This window comes from Myxocyprinus asiaticus, chromosome 23 (assembly GCF_019703515.2).
Source record: "Myxocyprinus asiaticus isolate MX2 ecotype Aquarium Trade chromosome 23, UBuf_Myxa_2, whole genome shotgun sequence".
Taxonomy (NCBI): domain Eukaryota; kingdom Metazoa; phylum Chordata; class Actinopteri; order Cypriniformes; family Catostomidae; genus Myxocyprinus; species Myxocyprinus asiaticus.
The window spans coordinates 4,833,155-4,855,067 of record NC_059366.1 but is presented as its reverse complement, the minus strand read 5'-3'; the positions used below and the strand labels follow the sequence as shown (position 1 = coordinate 4,855,067).

At 38.5% G+C, this 21,913-nt stretch overlaps 1 protein-coding gene across 1 annotated transcript in view; it reads left to right on the top strand.

The window, feature by feature from the left end:
* Positions 1–21,913, top strand: part of LOC127413606 (collagen alpha-1(XXI) chain-like) — a 123,839-nt gene that overhangs the window by 49,691 nt on the left and 52,235 nt on the right. Inside the window, exons 13-16 of the mRNA XM_051650879.1 lie at positions 2,209–2,262; positions 3,222–3,275; positions 4,930–4,983; positions 8,057–8,110. Of these exons, the coding sequence (XP_051506839.1) occupies positions 2,209–2,262; positions 3,222–3,275; positions 4,930–4,983; positions 8,057–8,110 (216 nt within the window). The remainder of the gene's footprint in view (positions 1–2,208; positions 2,263–3,221; positions 3,276–4,929; positions 4,984–8,056; positions 8,111–21,913) is intronic.

The window sequence follows — 21,913 nt, the reverse complement described above, 5'->3', positions numbered from 1 at the left end:
CCTGCATAAGACACTGAAGAAACAGCGAGACATGGTGCAGCAGTCAAGGGCATTCGTCCAGCGCGTGTTTACATAGGAATACAATGGAAAAACAGAGCAGACGCATGCAAAAATGTGTTCGGTGTGAACGGCCCCTAACTCATGGGTGAAACAAGTTTGGAAGTCCTGTATATTTTTTTCATAAATTACAAACCCGAACCCAATGTTCTACTTGAAAAACTGACCTGAACCTGGTGGATCTCTAACGTGAACCGCAATAAGACCGCTGACAACAGCATATTCGCGTGTGTACACAGAACTTCATCTCACCCTTCAAGCGGTTTTTGCTGAGCTTTCCTACTGGGGTGGGGGCCCCACGCAATTGCATGGTTTGCATGGTGGTTAAAACCGCTACTGAGAGGACTCCCTGGGCTTTTCAGAGATACCAAATGTTTGAGAGTTTGGCCATGACAACTTCCTCTTCTTGGTCTATAAATATGGATTGAAATGTATCACAGTTCAATTCAGCATATCAAATACAATAAGAAATATTTTTTTTTAAAAATTCAATAAACAATTTTATAATTTTTATTTTATGCACCAAACTGTATTGACATTTAAAAAAAGGGAAATCTTCAAACTTTTTTCGCTGGGTCTCAGGAACTTCGTAAGAAGACATTATCATAGCTTGTAATGTAAAATCATGAGATCTTTATAATGATAGAGCAGGCTACATTTATGCAAATACACATAAATATTAGTTCACACTAAATATATAAATATATCTTAAAAAAAGCTCTATGATTTTTGTTGTTATGGTGGGCATGAATGGAATGTAATGGCGATTGAGATATACCTCAAAAGCCTATTGTATCATATTTGATACATGTAATTTCAACATGCTTTTTCAATAAAATGATATACAAAATTTTAACCAAGCACAAGTTATAGCTTATATTAGTTTATATTCAGCAAATGCTCATTTTAAAATATCAGTAACAATATAATCATTACTGTCACTTTTACTTTATTAAAATAAGCTGTCATTTATCCCAACATAAGAGTCACTTCGCGCAAGTCTGACACCATTTTAAATGGATCGAAATAAACATTGAAACCACTTTTTTTTTTCACAGATAAACACTAGATGTGCCTAAAACCTACATACCATAACATTTTTTGGCTCTTCAGCTTGAACAGAGAATGAAACAGGAGCCATCAAATGTTGTGTACCATATTTGATACACACAGCATTATAGGGTCAAAATCGCTGTAAGAACTATAATGTTGTGCTTATTTGTACATTTAATTTGTTAATACAACACGTACATGTGTGACATAGCCTCAAGCCACTGGTAAAATAGTAACAAGATCCTTTCTACCATTATTAGTATTTTCTTGCGCACCACCCTGCGCACGAATAAATCAGGGAGTGCGCAACTCAGTTTAGGAACTGCTGCAGATCTTCTGTATGTTCAGAAGATATTAATAAAAGTTATTTAGAAGTTATATTTGTTCAGTAATTGTCTGTATTATACCTATTAATGTTCCTTTAATGGTCCTCATTCAAATAGTTGTAGGGAATGAAAGCGTGGCTCCACAAAGTATTCGGACACCTACTGTAAGTCACCATTAAAAGTGTGTGAATGCTAATGTATTAGATAACAAAATAAATCCAACCAAATGACAATTATTTTAAAGAGGGATGTGACAAGCACACTTTTCATGCAAAATATTTTACAAAAAGAAGTTGGGTTTATGTTTTAAATGATAACATGTACTGTTCAACGTAAGCCTACAACTATTCAAAGTGTAGACATAAAGTGTCCATAGTTAACGTGATGACCTTCTATACCTGTGCTTACCCTCCTAGGTTTAATCACCGGTGTGAACTTGAGAGAAAGTGACTTCATAAATCTACTTACCAGCTGGTAAACATCAAGTTAAAAGTGGCTCAGAAAACTAGCTAGTTCTGAGAAAAACTCTAGCATCATTTGATTGCAGATGCCACATTGTTTGATATTTTGTATGTAATACAGTGATATTTTTACCAATTGAAGTGTGGCTTAAGTGTCCAAATACTTTTTGGGGAAACTGTACATCCACAAACTAAACTATAGTTACATCTCATATGAAGTATATTAAAACCAATTGGAGCTTGTCATTAAGTTAATCCAGATAAGTACTTTAATTTGTGGTGAAAATAAACTACTGTACTTTTCTCTCTAGGGGTCGGCTGGTATTCAAGGCATTCAAGGCCCACCAGGCAAAGATGGGAAAATGGTATGAATACTTTTGTCTTAGTTCTCTTGGCTCCAAACAAAACATAAATCTTCCACTAGCTATTCCCAGTCACTAGCTGTACCAGCTCTCAAAGACTTCTGGTGACAAGGAATTCGATACACTGAGATTCAGGATTAAACCTCTTATGCCAGGATAAATGTAGTCACAGCATCTTGTCACCAGCATGTTTTCAGTACTATTATATCTGTGAATGGTGGCTTCTGATTTTGCCTTTGTACTATTTGTACTTTGTACTATTTTGGGCATTTTCTTAGCCCACCTCAGAGTGGAGTCCAAAAGTTTGAGACCACATTGAAAATCTCAATGTTTATGAATTATTTAAATCTGGTTATAAACAAAGTTTAAGGATTTTAAGAAAACGTTATGATATATAATGATTTTTTTTTCTGTCACTATTTGTAGATCACTAATCAAAAGTAAGCAAATTTGTGACATTTATCACGTTTACTCCGTTGAACAAAAAGTTACAAGATTTCTTTGCTGCCAGATAGGTATGAGATGCTCTCTTCAGTCATGCTGGATGACATGGATCATCAGGTTTGCACAACTTGAGTACATGCTGTCATTAACACAAAAGAGGGGCATACCAGATACTAAGTAATTCTGAAATTATTTTCAATTTTTAATTCAAGTTATCACTCAAATTATTAGAAGAATTTTCACTAATGGTCTCAGATTGTTGGAGCCCAATGGACCCATAATTCATCTGTGATAATAATAGCTAGCACAAAATTGGAGCTGATATATATATACTGATATAATGTTGGAATCAGACATGATGAACTTTGTGTTAAGGGAGATGCTGGCATGGACAAATAAACAATATATTTCACAAATCAAATCTGTTAATGGTTTGAACAGCAATGAAACCTCATTTGTTTGTTTCTGTATCTTCCAATGCTCTGTTATTGCATTAACAGACATGCCATCTATTTTAGGGAGACAAAGGAAGTACAGGGCTTGCCGGTCCACCTGGATATCCAGGACAGCCTGTACGTATAACACTTAATCATTTCTCCAGTTTAATTTTGTGAGTGATCAGCAATAATGGTTAAACCCACAGAGACTCAAAGATTGATATTGATGATTATTTGTCCCCTCTTAAACTTGTTTTGTTAATCCATTGGTTATAAAATGCATGTTGTTTATGCATACTGTACAGAATCAGAAATTAAGGGGGGGGGGGGATGGGTGTCGGAGCAGAAATGCCACCGATGGTGACAAAAATGCCCCCAACATTCAAAATGTGTGGACAACAAATGCCCAATGAATTCTTCTGTTTTTTATTTGTTACATCTGATATAGTTCTTAATATAAGACTATAACAGATTATTATCACATAAAATATGAGTTGATGTTGATTTAATTTTTAGGTTAAAAGTTAATAAATGTATAATCTTGAGAATTTGTATTAATAAATTAATTAAATGCAAGTATTTTACATAAACGGATGAGACACAGATTGTTTTATATGGTTAAAAATCTTCATAAAGGTAAAAAAAAAAAAATGCCCCTGAATATCAAATCCAGAGGACAAATATTGCCCTTTAATGACAAAGTTTATTTCTGACACTGATACTGTATTTTGTTTCAGGGTGAATTTTATGAGAAAAAATAAAATAAATAAATAAATAAATAAAATTGGAAAACACATTTCCAGTTGTGTTTTTAACATAAAACATACACCAGCAAAATTGTCTCATATTTCCACAGATTTGCCTTTTTTTTCTTTTTCATTTTTTTTTTTTTTTTTTTTTAGGAATGTTATTTATCTATCACAAAAAATATTAATAATTATTGCATTTTTTGTTAAGAGTATATTTGTAAAAATGTTGCAAGTCACATACAGTATCTTACTTAGAAGATTGCTAAATTAGATTGTAAGGCAATTGTGTCAGTAATAGTGACCATGTGTGACTTCAATTTAGTGGTTGGGATTTTGATTCATCCCAGTGCCTCGAGTCTTTTGAGTCCAAAAAGATTCGTTCAGTGACCATTTCTGTATGTTACACGTTTCGCCAGCATATGCTAATAAATTTGTGTCTTTTATGTTTTGAACGAGTCATTGCATTGAACCAAAAGCACAAAACAAGTCTAGTTACCCTTTTAAAATTTTTGTCTACAGATCTAATAAGAAACTTAAGCAGAGTGTTTAAGCATCATAAGTGTTTCCCCAATAATGACAACAAAGCATATCTATCATTTTGTGAACTGCAGAGCATGACTTTTTATCAAGCTATACATGACAAATTATGAGTTTCAATCGTCCATATGTCATTGTAATGTGTGGTCATCACTCACTTTTATTCGTAATTCATCAGGCCCCTTTTCTTGCTGTTTGAGGTTACCGCTTACACTTCAAACTAGAGCTCATTGGCTTCGAATAGACAGGACTTCTGTGAACAAAAATATAAGTCAGTGTATGGAAGTGAAGGAGAATGTTTCGTTCAAAAACACGGATTCATTCACGAACGAAACATCACTACTTCAAATTGTACATGTTCTATCAAAATGGTATGCTTTGATACAGTTCGGAGTGTAAGCTGATGTTATATGTAGTTTAAAAAATAGGTATTATTTAATTTCTTTAAACAAGTGTTGCAGTCTTGCTACAGAGTTTTAATGCCATTTTTTGTTTTCATCAAGGGAGCCCCTGGAAGAGATGGGAAAGACGGCCTTCCAGGAGACATTGGTCAAAAGGTGTGTACTGATCTAGTTCTCACTATAAAACATGTTTAATGGCTTCCGTGAACAGTGAAGTTTAAAGAGCTCTTTAACACCATTAAAGAGTATTTGGCAAGTCCACTTTAAGGAGGCTATCCAAGATGCTTGTTTGACAGACTAGCATAAAAATACTGAATCTCCTTATGAAGATACATGAAAAGGTTTGCACCATTGCTTCCTGTTTCACGCTGATCTACACTGTTTCCAGGCTTATCCTGACAATATGGTTTTTATTAGACAAATCTGTGGATCAACATCTTGGTGCTTGCCTTTATGAAAAATCTTGGATTACTTGCTTAGTTTCAGATCTTTTATACATCCATTACTCTCTGAAAGTTCACGTTTAGTCCTTTTTCTCAAAGCCAGAGAAAAGAATTGTAGGTGTCCCGGGCAACTTTTCTCATGTGCGTCCATGTTTAATAATCATTATGTTGACCAAAAAAAAAAAAAAAAAAAGAAAAGAAAAGAACCTACTTGTCTGTGCACAAAGGATTTAAAAAAAAAATGATTAAACATTTGGATCTGCTCAAGATTTATTTAATCTTAATCATACCCCTTGCTTTGAGAAACAGCTGTGGTACAGTGGATTGTGCTTGCGACATAAGAATTGTTGGCTCAAAGTGACCCAAGTTTAATTCTGGCCTCATAAATAATAATAATAATAATAATAATAATAATAAATTAATTTATTTATTTGCCTCATTTGACAGGTCGTTAGAAAGCAGAATGAGACAGTAATAATATCAAATTCAGTGAATGTTTTAAAAAGAAGTTTTAAGAAGTACAATATTTATACTTTTTCTTTGATGTTTTCTGGACCCTTAGCGGACCCCTGGGGGTCCCCGGACACCAGTTTGAAAAACCCCTGGTCTAGTTCAATTGTATCTCATCTCTCAGTTGTATTATGTGTATGAAAAAATTGCACACCAAAATTAATATATTTATAACAGGATAGATATAAAGTGAGGTGGGCAAGTTAACAAGAGCATATCAGAAACACAAAAATACATATCAATATATTTTATGGCACCAAACTCCCAAAAAGTAACTGCATCATCCTTAAAAGTTTATTTACTTTGTTAAATTAACTGAATTATTATATTTCCTACTCTAGTATGAGATCATGCAGTATTGCATGTGTTATATTTCCAGTTTATGGGTGCTTATTATTTACAGTACACAGATTATTTACAACAGAATTCAGGTTTATTTATTTATTTATTTATTTATTTATTTATTTATCTCTATCTGGTATATGAAGGCCACAATAAAACGGACTTGGAAACTTTTGGTCATGCCTTCATCATTTATTTTGGTTACTCTTCAAAAGCCCTTCATGAAGATTTTAGACTTTAAATATTAAACTATCAAAATCCATCATAAGCAAATTATTACATGTTTAAAAATGACCAAATTTCAGACATGCAACTCTGTGTGGCGCAAGCTGATATGTTCTTTGAACTTGTTATCTGTTAGCCAATTGGCTTGCTCACATGTGACATGTTAAGCCAATTGGCTTGCATGGTGTAAGCTGATTGATTTGTCCTTTGACATGTAATAGGATAGCCAATCAGCTTGCATCTCTCTCTGTCTAACATTTAAATTGTTCAGTTTTGCAGATAAACTGGTTTTACTGCAGTGTGCTATTAGAGTTTTTTCTCTGAAACCCTCTTCCACCCCAGAGTCACTTGTCTGGATCTGCAAAATTAGGATTGTTTGTAAAGTCTGTTTGTTCAGCAGCATATCATTCATGCTCGATGCAGCATGTCTTGTGTTTTTCTAATTGTAAAGCATGTCTACATGTTTAACTCAGTATGTATGTGTGTTTTCTAGAGGTAGCAAGTCTCTGTAATTGCAGCAGCAACAGCAGCATAGCAGATCTTTACCAAGACCACTATCCTATCAAAATACCATACCCACATTGACATGCTTAATCTTTCCGAGAGTTGTCATGACTGAATTTTGATAATTTAAACCAAGAGTGAAATATACAAAAAAATTTAAATATATTGTGTGAAAATTATTTCTATACACTTTGTTGGCAGTTGTGGCATCATTTCCACCACAGCAAACAATTCTGTACCTGTTTTTAAAAAGTTAGTTGTACTTGATTACCAAAGTCGACAAAGGTGTCAGTGAAGAGCATACTTGAGATAAAATATGAGACAAGTGATGTTCAAGGGAGATATCACTTGTGAGCAGAATATTTTTAATGTTATTTATTTATTTATATTTTTAATTGACACATAAAATGCTAGCTATGAAATTAGTCAAAACAATGGAGTCAGAAATTTAATATATATATATTTTTTTTAATTAATAAAAAAAAAATCCATCACCTTCATTTTCACCACTGAGTTCTATTTAAAACAATACATAATTTGAGATGTGCTAGAAATGACACTGTGGTGGGAATTTATATGACTTTAGAAAAGCAAAAATTGACAATGTACATATATTGTTGGAAATTGTTAGTAGAAAAATTAAATAAACTGGCAAAAGTGTGAAAATATTTTTATGAGATTTTACCTTTAAAAAAAAAAAAGAAAAAGAAAAAAGAAAAAACCAAAAAAAAAAAAACACCTTTAATTTATTCATACATTTGTACAAAATTGTGATGTCTAAGCATTTGTAGGAAACATGTGGACATACAGATATATGTCCAAAAGTGGGGTCCAAAAATCTGAGACCACAGTGAAAATGCTTTTATTTAATTTTTTTTTAATCTAATTTAATAAATTTCCATTACAAATTAACTATTGCATAAATATTGAGTGACAAATCTAATTGAAAAATGTGCTTAAATTTCAGGACTTCTTAGTATTTGGTATGTCCCCCTATTTCTTCATTTGACATCTGAACTTTTCTTTATTTTAAATTTCCAAAAGTCCCAAAACTTTTATTTTCTCCTACCGTAATATTTTCAGTGTGGCCTCAGACCTTTGCACCCCACTGTATATTTACATATGCTGTACAGTATATGTCTTTCTAACTTTGCATTTGTTTTAAAGATGAAAAGAGTCTAACTATCTGATGCCTGTTTCTTCAGGGCGACCCCGGGTTACCTGGAATTCCCGGACTGGACGGAAGAGAAGGACACCCTGTGAGTATATCATCAACCTGCTAAGATCATTGCCAGGAGTATTTGTGGGTGGACCACATCAAAGAGCAAACTGTTGAATTATACCAGACAGCACTGAAGCAGAGAAGCTCATGAGCATCTAGTACAAAGTTCCAGTTTAGCTGACTGAACGGACATAAAGTTACACCTTATTGCTGGTTAATTCTTTGCACCTGGGCTTGGCAGATGATGGTTTTTATGTAACCTGAGGAGAAGTGTAAGTGACTCAGCAGCTGAGCTCATCTGTAGAGAGAAAAGCTCTAAGAGCCGCAGTTTTGTGACACAACTGGGAGAAAAGCTTCAACTATAATAAAAGGCTGCTAACTGGAGCCATCTAGCTGATCTGAGGACAAGCAACAAACAGGAGAAAGTTATTCAATGCAATGGTCAATGCATCAGCAAAGTTAAAAACAATAACCCACTACACAATAGCATTAGCCCACACCACAAGAGAGTTAATTAAAAACATCAGCAAATATTCTGTATTTTAAACAAATTCCCAACTTGAACCCACTTTGGTTCACTGAGGGACCTTATTTGCATTTAATGGTTCACAATCAGATTTTTATCTGAGAAGCATGCTTTCCAACCACATGAACTGCAAAATGTAGGGCAGCGCTTGGAGCCAAAGGACAAAGAATATTGATCTGTTAAAAAAGAAACAAAGCTTGAAAAGGAAAGTTTGTCAAGACTATATTGGATGTTGGCTTTTATGAAAGTTTATAAAAGTCTTAAAGAGGTTATGAAATGCTCTTTTTTATATAGTTTTATTATCTTCCCTGAGGTCCACTGATAATGTTAGTGAAGTATTTTTTTCCACCAAAACAGTCATAACTTAGTAATATATTATCATTTTCCACCCTCTTTCTGGCCATCTGTCTGAACTCTCGGTTTTAGCCGCAGCTCCTCCTTTATACGTCAACGTAAACGCCCACTGTCTAATTGGCTAACATCATGCAGTCCCTCAAATACAGCCATATTTGAAATTCAATCAGCAGAGAATGAACAACCCCACAATATTATAAAAATACATTTCAGGGTTTACACATAACACACATCCAACACATTGCATCCGAATATACTAAACTGTTCATCTCAAATACAACTGTTAACACTCACACCCTGTCTACACTGGACGTGAGAGGCGTGTCGCGTCAAAAGCAATAGAACCCATTATATTCTATGATGTTGTCTACCATGGAAGCGTCAGTTGCAGCGCGTCACTCCAACAGTAAACAGGTGTCCTGTTCCATTTTGTGCTGGTGCTACTACTGCCAACAACACAAATAAATGGTTTAGAAAGTTTATGTCGACACACCCGGTGTAAACAGCCTCAAGCCGTTGTGTCGCATTGCATCAACGGACGTGCTCGGTGTAGACAACGTGTCAGCACCATAAACAATCAAACAGTCATGACATTTGAAATATTCATGAATGGAACTGTTTACTTACGTTTTTGATCAGGTCTAATAGTATTTGTAACTGCCCCTTCAATATCCTTCAATGACAATTCCTTGGCAAAGTTTTAATCGTTTTATGACTGTTTCACAAGCAATCCACGCTGATATCAGTCGACAAAACATGCAATCCAAGCTGAAATATGCCGATGACATCCACATTACGCACATACATAGTCCAAATCATTCTGAAGATGCACACAGTTCAGTTTCTAGTATCATCCTGCTCTGAGGTGCACAACGTGGGAAACGTTTCAAAATGGTCAAAGACATTCATCTAGTGCACCAACAAATAAAAATAACACAGATGGGCAAAAGAACAATTTGTTGAGCAGTTTATGCACTAAACAACAAGAGGCAGATCATTAGACCTATACCCTGCTCTCTCACTCTCTCTTTACGAACTGACCCCCGCAATGGGCGGGGCCATGGGTGCGATAATGTAAAGAAGGTGTTGATGTTGTTGCTGTAGAGGCAGTCATGAATGAATGAGTACCTAATATGAATGAATGAGACGTCACTAATAAACGGATGTAGAGAACGAGGCGTTTTGGCAGCTCGGTTTCAATAAATGCTTTTATTGCATTGGGGATTCAGTTTTGAGTTCTGAAATTTACAGTATGTTTTTATAATAGAAAGACCTCTTAAATGTCAAAATATCAAGGAACATTTGATTTCTCGTGACATGACCCCTTTAAAGTTTTAAAGTTATTTAGGACTTACTGGTAAATAGTTTGAATAACATGTGGTAATATAACATTTACTGTACTTAGACGCCTGTCACACACTGATGAGAAGTGCCATGTCGCAGGAAGGACAAGGCAGAGGTATCACAGGTATTTTGTGAATCTAGCCACCAAACACAAAAGTTACGAACGTTTTTGTACTTCAAAAATGTGCAGTGACATTGATGAGGTTAATGTATGAAACTGGTTTAACTGCACAAACTGAACAATTAGAAATGGTGACATTTATTTAGCAATTTCTCTGAATGTAGCCTTGAATAGGTTTCATTCAGCCAGTCAAACCACAAAAAGACGTACTTGTAACTGAAAATAAATTGTGTAGGCTATTTGAAAGATACATATACACAATATATTATTACACAATATATATACATTTTTTCACATTTTGTTATGTTGCTGCCTTATGCTAAATGCTTTAAATTATTATATTTTTCACATCAATCTACACTCCATACCCTATAATGACAAAGCAAAAACCAGATTTTTGATAAATTTGCAAATGTATAAAAATAAATAAATAAATAAAAAAAGGATTTCACATTGACATAATGTTCAGACCCTTAACTCAGTACTTAGTTGAAGCACATTTGGCAGCGATTACAGCCTCAAGTCTTTTTGGGTATGATGTGACCATGCTTCGCATACCTGGATTTGGGGATTTTCTGCCATTCTTCTCTGCTGATCATCTGTTGGATAGTGGACAGCCATTTTCTGGTCTCTCCAGGGTGTTCGATTGGATTCAAGTCCGGGCTCTGGCTGGGCCACTCAAGGACATTCACAGTGTTGTCCCAAGGCCACTCTTGCATTGTCTTGTTTGTGTGCTTTGGGTCATTGTCCTGTTGGAAGGTGAACCTTCGGGCCAGTCTGAGGTCCTGAGCAATCTGGACCAGGTTTTCATTAAGGATATCTCTATATTTTGCTGTGTTCAGCTTTCCTTCAACCCTGACCAGTCCCCCAGTCCCTGCAGCTGAAAAACACCACCACAGCATGATGCTACCACCACCATGCTTCACCGTTTTGATGGTATTGCACAGGTAATGAGTGGTGCCTGGTTTTCTCCAGACATGACGCTTGGAATTAAGGCCAGACAGTTCAATCTTCATTTCATCAGAACAGAGAATTTTGTTTCTCACAGTCTGTGAGTGCTTTAGGTGTTTTTTTGTGTCTTGAAATGAGGAGACGCTTCCGCCTGACCACTCTGCCATAAAGCCCAGATCGGTGGAATGTTACAGTGATAGTTGTCCTTCTGCAAGTTTCTTCCATCTCCACACATGGTCTGTGGAGCTCAACCAGAGTGACCATCAGGTCCTTGGTCACCTCTCTTACCAAGGTCCTTCTCCCCCGATTGCTCAATTTGGCCAGGTGGCTAGCTCTAGGAAGAGTCCTGGTTGTTCCAAACTTCTTCCATTTAATAGTATTGATGTGCTCTTAGGAACCTTCAATGCAGCCCAAATTTTTTGTATCCTTCCCCAAGTCTGTGCCTTAACACAGTCCTGTCTCTGAGATCTGCAGGCAGCTCATTTGACCTCATGGCTTGGTTTTTGCTCTGATATGTATTTTCAGCTGTGAGACCTTATATAGACAGGTGTGTGCCTTTCCAAATCATGTCCAATTAATGGAATTTGCCACAAGTGGACTCCGATCAAAATGTAGAAACATCTCAAAGATGATCCAGAGAGACGTGATGCCATGCGAGGATCGGACATGTGAACGGCAAGCTCTGCTCACTTTGCTAGTTTTAACACTTTTAATGATATACTCCAGTGAGATTCGATACACTCTGCTCCACAACTGTTCTAGGAGGACAATATGTCAAAGAATTCAAAATCCTCGGGCTCTGGAGGCATTAAAAGACACTTATGTGCTCAAGCTGATACCCATGAGTGGACAGAGAGATACGGGAAATGCGACGGTAGACGCTGGCCATGTCGGCAATGCTGATGAAGGTTGTTGCTGACTTGGAGGATCTTGCTGTGATACGTCGATCGATCACTGTCATGGAGGCGAAGTTCTCTGTGATGGTTACAAGAGTGGGGTTGTCGAGAAACGTATCGAATATCTGGAGTCATCAGACAGGGAATTATCTGCTAATCTGCTAGCAACCAAGGTGGATTTGGAGCATGTCTGGGGAGAAGTTGGATGACTCTCATAGGTGTACATGAACTGTTTGAGTTTGGAGGTATGGACACTGTCGTGCATGGGGTAAATGCGCACGTTTTCCTTTTTTCTGTTTGTTTTGTTCTGGGGGAAGTTCAGGTTTTAATGGTCGCACCAATGTTGAAATGTGGTCTTTATAATCTTGTTTTTGACACACTATCTATTTTTTCTTATGTGTCAAAATGTCAAATGTTAATATGAGTGGATTGTCTCTCTCCACATGGAATGTGAATGGGTTGGGGCACCCATAAAAAGAAGGAAGGTGATTTCTCTTCTTAAGCGTAAGAAATATGATATAGTGTTTCTTCAAGAAATGCACCTTTCTCCCCAGGAAGCGGAAAAATTTGGAAAGATATGGGGTGGGCATTTTTTTTTATAGTACTAGCTCGAGTAACAGCAGGGGAGTCATAACACTGATAAGTAAACATCTACAGTTCAAATGTCTCAAACAGAGTAAAGATAAATTAGGAAGAGTCATTATTGTTTTAGCTGAAATTCATGGGCAAAGTCTTATTTTGGCTAATGTTTATCACCTAACGTGGATGATCAGGGATTTTTTTATAGATCTTGAAGGGATGTTGCAAGCCTCTGGCAATCCTCATGATATAATATTGGGCGACTTTAATCTTTTGATGGACTCAGTCCTTGATCATAGTGAAGCAAAAGTGTGCAAGCCCCCTAGAGCAACATTGACGCTTCACAGGATGTGTAAAATTCTTGGTCTTACAGATATTTGGAGACTTTTGAACCCATCTGGTAGAGACTATAAATGTTTTCCTATCAGTCCATAAGATATACTCTAGAATATATATATATATATATATATATATATATATATATATATATTCTAAAGTCCCTCATTTCATCTGTTGTTGATTGCTCAATTGGAAACATTTTAGTCTCAGATCATGCCCTGGTGTGTTTAGAGGTGTTGCCACATACAGAGAAAAAGAAATATAGTTGGCATTTTAATGTATCCCTTTTGCAAAATCCTGAATTCCAACAAATGCTAAAGACTGAAATCAGTGTCTATATGGAGACCAACTGGTCCTCAGTATCAGAATCAGAATCAGAATGAGCTTTATTGCCAAGTATGCTTACGCATACAAGGAATTTGTTTTGGTGGCAGGAGCTTCCAGTGTACAACAATACAAAAACAATACAAAAAAGCAGCAAGACATAGATAATAATAAATAAAAAAAAATAGTTATACACATACGTACATACACACACAGACACACACACAAACATACATACACACATACACATTCGTAGTGCAATCTAATACAAATCTGTTATCTGTTATGTAGGGTGCAAATACAAATCTTTTATGTACAGTGCAAATGTTTTTTTTTTTTTTTTTAGAGGAATGAAATGGCAGAAGAGGTTGGATGTGTTGGATAAATATAAAAAAAGACTAAACTGTGTATTGCACGTAGTTATTGCTCAATGAGGCAATTTAACTGTTCATGAGATGGATAGCCTGAGGGAAAAAAAATTCCTGTGCCTGACGGTTCTGGTGCTCAGAGCTCTGAAGCATCGAGGGGGGGAGGGGGGGGGGTAGTGGGAAACCAATAATCCTCTCAGCAGTCCGAACTGTCCTTTGATGTCTGATTTCATAGCTGAACCAAACCAGACAGTTATTGAAGTGCAGAGGATAGACTCAATGACTGCTGAGTAGAACTGTATCAGCAGTGCCTGTGGCAGGTTGAACTTCCTCAGCTGGCAAAGGAAGTACAACCTCTGCTGGGCCTTTTTCACAATGGAGTCAATGTGTGTCTCCCACTTCAGGTCCTGTGAGATGGTAGTGCCCAGGAACCTGAATGACTCCACTGCTGCCACAGTGCTGTTTAGAATGGTGAGGGGGGTCAGTATTGGGGTGTTCCTCCTAAAGTCCACAATCATCTCCACTGTTTTGAGTGTGTTCAGCTCAAGGTTGTTTTGACTGCACCAGATAGCCAGCTGTTCAACCTCCCTTCTGTATGCAGACTCTTCGTCATCTCGGATGAGGCCAATGACAGTGGTGTCATCTGCAAACTTCAGGAGCTTGACAGAGGGATCCTTGGCGATGCAGTCATTGGTGTAGAGTGAGAAGATTAGTGGGGAGAGCACATATCCCTGGGGGGCACCAGTGCTGATTGTACAGGTGCTGGAAGTGAGTTTCCCCTGTCTCACAACCTGCTGCCTGTCCGTCAGAAAGCTGGTAATCCACTGACAGATAGACATGGGAACAGAGAGTTGGTGTAATTTATTCTGGAGTATAGCTGGGATGATGGTGTTGAAAGCCGAACTGAAGTCCACAAAAAGGATCCTTGCATATGTCCCTGGTCTGTCCAGATGTTGCAGGATATGATGCAATCCCATGTTGACTGCATCATCCACAGACCTGTTTGCTCGATAAGCAAAATGAAGGGGATCTAGAAAGGGTCCAGTGATGTTCTTCAGGTGGGCCAACACCAGTCTCTCAAATGATTTCACGACCACAGACGTCAGGGTGACAGGTCTGTAGTCATTAAGTCCTGTGATTTTTGGTTTATTTGGGACAGGAATAATGATTGAGCGTTTAAAGCAGCATGGGAATTCACACTGCTCCAGTGATCTATTGAAGATCTGTGTGAAGATGGGGGCCAGCTGGTTAGCACAGGATCTAAGACACGCTGGTGAGACGCCATCTGGGCCTGAAGCTTTCCTCGTCTTTTGTTTCTGAAAGACGTGGCTCAGATCATCTTCACAGATCTTAAATGCAGGTTGAGTAGCAGGAGAGGGGAGGAGGATTGCAGGAGGTGTTGGTGTTTGTGTGAAGTGAAGGTCAGAGTGGGGTGTGAGATCGGGCCTTTCAAATTTGCAGTAGAACACATTCAGGTCGTCAGCCAGTTGATGGTCCACCACATGGTTGGGGGTAGGAGTCCTGTAATTTGTGAGTTGCTTCATGCCACTCCACACTGATGCAGGGTCGTTAGCTGAAAACTTGTTTTTCAGCTTCTCAGAGTATCTTCTTTTAGCCACTATGATTTCCTTGTTCAGTGTGTTCCTGGCCTGATTGTACAAAACTTTATCCCCACCCCTGTAAGCATCCTCTTTGGCCTGATGAAGCTGCCTGAGCTCTGCTGTAAACCACAGTTTGTCGTTGTTGAACTTGAAATAAGTGTTAGTAGGAATGCACATATCCTCACAGAAACTGATATAGGATGTAACAGTATCTGTGAGCTTGTCCAAGTCTGTGGCTGCAGCTTCAAAAACACTCCAATCAGTGCAGTGTGGGCGTGGCTTGGGAGGCACTTACCCCTCTGGGGTCTGAGGGTGTTTTGGGCCCTGGAGAAGTTTTGACATGCCTTGACATTTGTGCTTTTTCAGTCGCTTAAAAACATATTAATGGCTAAAGTCTGATAACACTGTATTCAGCACAAACTGGGCTACAATAATATGTGAACAACATGTATGTACATGTTTGTATTTTTGAGAAAATAACGTTTATGCGTGGTTTTTGAAAAAAACAAAAATTGTAAGTCACTGAAATAAGGCCATATGTCACATACTAAACATTAGTCCACAAGACTTTTGAGAACTGGATCTTGTAGCCTAGAGTTTTTGCTACAAAAATGACAAGAAACCATCCTGATCACCCATTCATACAAAACAATATAGTCATTTAACTTTTGTAAGACACTTTTAGTGTTAGAAAGGCCATTTGCGAGGAGGCGTGGATGATCATGAATATTGATGTGATTCACACCTGAGGAGACAAAGACCCCTCCCCTGAGAGAGAATGAATGTGAGGAGACTTAATTATTGAATGTATATACTGTATGTTACTTAACATTTTCTTTAAATAAAGATTTTACCTAAAAACTTTAGACCTACACTACCGTTTAAAAGTTTATAGTTCTTTTTCATTCAACATTTCATTTCAAACATCATGTTTTTAAAAGAAGTCTCTTCTGCTCACCAAGGCTGCATTTATTTGATCCAAAATAACAAAAACAGTGATATTGTGAAATATTTTTACAATTTAAAATAACTTTTCTATTTGAATATATTGTAAAATGCAGTTTATTCCTGTGATCAAAGCTGAATTTTCAGCATCATTACTGCAGTCTTCAGTGTCACATGATCCTTCAGAAATCATTCTAATATGCTGATTTTCTAATATGGGCATATATACAGCACATTTTTCACATTTTCACCCGAACAGATATTTGCAAGCACAAGCTTCATTGATGATAATGAGGCAGCATAAACACTAGTTAAAATATAATTTAAACATTCATGTTATTTTTATATCATATTACATATCACATTTATATCATACAGCATACAATTTAAATACCTGCTTTAGCCGAAACAGCATTAAATGTAACTAAAACTTGCCTATTATGACATATTTCAAATGTCAATACTCTGAATCCTGGCTGGCAAGTCTGGAAATAATCCAACTAGTAAAATATGTACGTTTATATAAAATAGCATGTCAACTAATGTAAGTAAATCTAAATGACTTACTCATCCGATATTGTATCCTCGGCTGGATCAAGTCACTCTTCAAAAGGTAAATGTTCATCGTCGGATTCCCGCTCTTCTTCTGAGGAAAATGTGAACTCTTCGTCACTATCCAGGGCCATCTATAGAGCTTCCTCACCTGTGTAGCGTGCCATCTTCCAAACGTGCAGGAAAGTGAATGAATGAACTTGATGTTTTTTAAGGCATTGTCGGGGGGTGTTTACCATTTGCATATTTTCATAGACCGCCTCAGCACATTACCGTATGAATAGCACACTCTGTTGTTGGGTGGGATCACATTATGATGGTGCCACGGATGGCCGCCTCGGTGTGGAGCACTTCTATTCTTTTGCTGTTTTTGTTTGTTTGTCCAGTGTTTAGTAATCTTTTTCCAGTCAGTTTTACCAGAGACGAACTGCTGAACATTTGACAGCATACACCAGTAAATCTTTTCCCAGATTTTGAATATTCGGACGTTTGTTTGACATTTTAGTTGGAGGCACGGCTGTGTTGTTTAAACGTGCTATGAGATGCAGGCGAGGGAGACGAACAGGCGTGCTGGTCAAACTCCGTCGGTGGGGCTTTCGAACAAAGCTGCTGAGCATTCATCTAGCGAATCTCCGCTCTCTCCCTAACAAAACGGATGAACTACATCTCCTCACCCACACAAACAAGGACTTTTCAAACTCTGCTGCCTTGTGCTTCACAGAAACCTGGCTGAGTGAAGCCATTCCGAACAGCGCGTTACATCTGCCGGGCTTTCAGCTGTTCAGAGCGGATCGCATCACGGAGTTAACGGGGAAAACGAGAGACGGTGGAACATGCTTTTACATCAATGAAAGTTGGTGTACAGATGTAACAACATTAAAGAAGATGTGCTGTCCTAATTTGGAAGCGCTCTTTATTAACTGTAAGCCTTTCTACTCGCCGCAGGAGTTTTCCTCGTTTATTTTGGAGGGTGTGTATCACGCCAAACGCATGTTTGAATGCCATGCTGCAACAGCTGGCTGATCAAATCACAGACATGGAACAACAATACCCGGACTCAGTTATTATTATTCTTGGGGATTTTAACAAAGCAAACCTCACACGTGAACTGCCCAAATACAAACAGCACATCACATGCCCCACCAGAGACAGAAATATACTGGATCATTGCAACACAACAATAAAGGATGCATATCGCTCTGTTCCTAGAGCAGCTTTGGGACTATCTGATCACTGTCTGGTTCATCTTCTTCCAACCTACAGACAGAAATTAAAATCTGCTAAACCTGTATTAAGGACTGTAAAGAGATGGACCAACGAAGCAGAGCTGGAACTACAAGCCTGCTTTGACTGCACTGATTGGAGTGTTTTTGAGGCTGCAGACACCAATCTCGACAAGCTCACAGATACTGTTACATCATATATCAGTTTTTGTGAGGATATGTGCATTCCTACTAGGACTTATTTAACATTTAACAACGACAAACCATGGTTTACAGCGGAACTCAGGCAGCTTCGTCAGGCCAAAGAGGATGCTTACAGAGTTGGGGATAAAGTCTTGCACAATCAGGCCAGGAACACACTGAATAAGGGAATCAGAGTGGCTAAAAGAAGATACTCTGAGAAGCTGAAAAACAAGTTTTCAGCTAACGACCCTGCATCAGTGTGGAGTGGCATGAAACAACTTACGAATTACAAGACTCCTGCCCCCAACCCTATGGTGGACCAACAACTGGCTGACGACCTGAATGTGTTCTATTGTAGATTTGAAAGGCCCAATCTCACACCTCACACCTACTCTGACATTCACTTCACACAAACACCAACACCTCTTGCAACCCCCCTCCTCCCCCTCCTGCTACTCAACCTGCACTTAAAATCTGTGAAGATGATGTGAGCCACGTCTTTCGACAACAAAGAATAAGGAAAGCACAGGGCCCAGATGCCGTTTCACCTGCATGTCTTAGATCCTGTGCTAACCAGCTGGCCCCATCTTCACACAGATCTTCAATAGATCACTGGAGCAGTGTGAAGTCCCATGCTGCTTCAAACGTTCCACTATCATCTCCATCCCAAAGAAACCAAAAATCACTGGATTTAATGACTACAGACCTGTCGCGCTGACGTCTGTGGTCATTAAATCATTTGAGAGACTGGTGTTGGCCCACCTGAAGAACATCACTGGACCCTTTCTAGATCCCCTTCAATTTGCTTATCAAGCAAACAGGTCTGTGTGGATGATGCAGTCAACATGGGACTGCATCATATCCTGCAACATCTGGACAGACCAGGGACATATGCAAGGATCCTTTTTGTGGACTTCAGTTCGGCTTTCAACACCATCATCCCAGCTATATTCCAGAATAAATTACACCAACTCTCTGTTCCCATGTCTATCTGTCAGTGGATTACCAGCTTTCTGACGGACAGGCAGCAGCTTGTGAGACAGGGGAAACTTACTTCCAGCACCTGTACAATCAGCACTGGTGCCCCCCAGGGATGTGTGCTCTCCCCACTACTCTTCTCCCTCTACACCAATGACTGCATCATCAAGGACCCCTCTGTCAAGCTCCTGAAGTTTGCAGATGACACCACTGTCATCGGCCTCATCCAAGATGACGATGAGTCTGCATACAGAGGGAGGTTAAACAGCTGGCTGTCTGGTGCAGTCAAAACAACCTTGAGCTGGACATGCTCAAAACGGTGGAGACGATTGTGGACTTTAGGAGGAACAGCCCAACACTGACCCCCCTCACCATTCTAAACAGCACTGTGGCAGCAGTGGAGTCATTCAGATTCCTGGGCACTACCATCTCACTGGACCTGAAGTGGGAGACCCACATTGACTGTGAAAAAGGCCCAGCAGAGGTTGTACTTCCTTTGCCAGCTGAGGAAATTCAACCTGCCACAGGCGCTGCTGATACAGTTCTACTCAGCAGTCAATGAGTCTGTCCTCTGCACTTCAATAACTGTTTGGTTCAGCTATGAAATCAGACATCAGAAGACTACAAAGGAGAGTTTGGACTGCTGAGAGGATTATTGGTTTCCCCCTACCCCCCCTTCAAGAACTATACACTTCCAGAGTGAGGAAAAAGGCTGGAAAAATCACTCTGGACCCCACTCACCCTGCCCATTACCTTTTTGAACTGTTGCCTTCTGGCCGACGTTTCAGAGCTCTGAGCACCAGAACTGTCAGGCACAGGAACAGTTTCTTCCCTCAGGCTATCCATCTCATGAACAGTTAAATTTCCCCATTGAGCAATAACTATGTGCAATACACAGTTTAGTCTTTCTTATATTTATCCAACACATCCAACCTCTTCTACCATTTCATTCCTCTGAAAAAACAAAAACAAAAACATTTGCACTGTACATAACAGATTTGTTTTTACACTGTACATAACAGATTGTATTAGATTTGCACTACCCATGTGTACGTGTTTATGTATGTACAGGTGCATCTCAATAAATTAGAATGTCGTGGAAAAGTTCATTTATTTCAGTAATTCAACTCAAATTGTGAAACTCGTGTATTAAATAAATTCAATGCACACAGACTGAAGTAGTTTAAGTCTTTGGTTCTTTTAATTGTGATGATTTTGGCTCACATTTAACAAAAACCCACAAATTCACTGTCTCAAAAAATTAGAATATGGTGACATGCCAATCAGCTAATCAACTCAAAACACCTGCAAAGGTTTCCTGAGCCTTCAAAATGGTCTCTCAGTTTGGTTCACTAGGCTACACAATCATGGGGAAGACTGCTGATCTGACAGTTGTCCAGAAGACAATCATTGACACCCTTCACAAGGAGGGTAAGCTACAAACATTCATTGCCAAAGAAGCTGGCTGTTCACAGAGTGCTGTATCCAAGCATGTTAACAGAAAGTTGAGTGGAAGGAAAAAGTGTGGAAGAAAAAGATGCACAACCAACCGAGAGAACCGCAGCCTTATGAGGATTGTCAAGCAAAATCGATTCAAGAATTTGGGTGAACTTCACAAGGAATGGACTGAGGCTGGGGTCAAGCCATCAAGAGCCACCACACACAGACGTGTCAAGGAATTTGGCTACAGCTGTCGTATTCCTCTTGTTAAGCCACTCCTGAACCACAGACAACGTCAGAGGCGTCTTACCTGGGCTAAGGAGAAGAAGAACTGGACTGTTGCCCAGTGGTCCAAAGTCCTCTTTTCAGATGAGAGCAAGTTTTGTATTTCATTTGGAAACCAAGGTCCTAGAGTCTGGAGGAAGGGTGGAGAAGCTCATAGCCCGAGTTGCTTGAAGTCCAGTGTTAAGTTTCCACAGTCTGTGATGATTTGGGGTGCAATGTCATCTGCTGGTGTTGGTCCATTGTGTTTTTTGAAAACCAAAGTCACTGCACCCGTTTACCAAGAAATTTTGGAGCACTTCATGCTTCCTTCTGCTGACCAGCTTTTTAAAGATGCTGATTTCATTTTCCAGCAGGATTTGGCACCTGCCCACACTGCCAAAAGCACCAAAAGTTGGTTAAATGACCATGGTGTTGGTGTGCTTGACTGGCCAGCAAACTCACCAGACCTGAACCCCATAGAGAATCTATGGGGTATTGTCAAGAGGAAAATGAGAAACAAGAGACCAAAAAATGCAGATGAGCTGAAGGCCACTTTCAAAGAAACCTGGGCTTCCATACCACCTCAGCAGTGCCACAAACTGATCACCTCCATGCCACGCCGAATTGAGGCAGTAATTAAAGCAAAAAGGAGCCCCTACCAAGTATTGAGTACATATACAGTAAATGAACATACTTTCCAGAAGGCCAACAATTCACTAAAAATGTTTTTTTTTATTGGTCTTATGATGTATTCTAATTTTTTGAGATAGTGAATTGGTGGGTTTTTGTTAAATGTGAGCCAAAATCATCACAATTATAAGAACCAAAGACTTAAACTACTTCAGTCTGTGT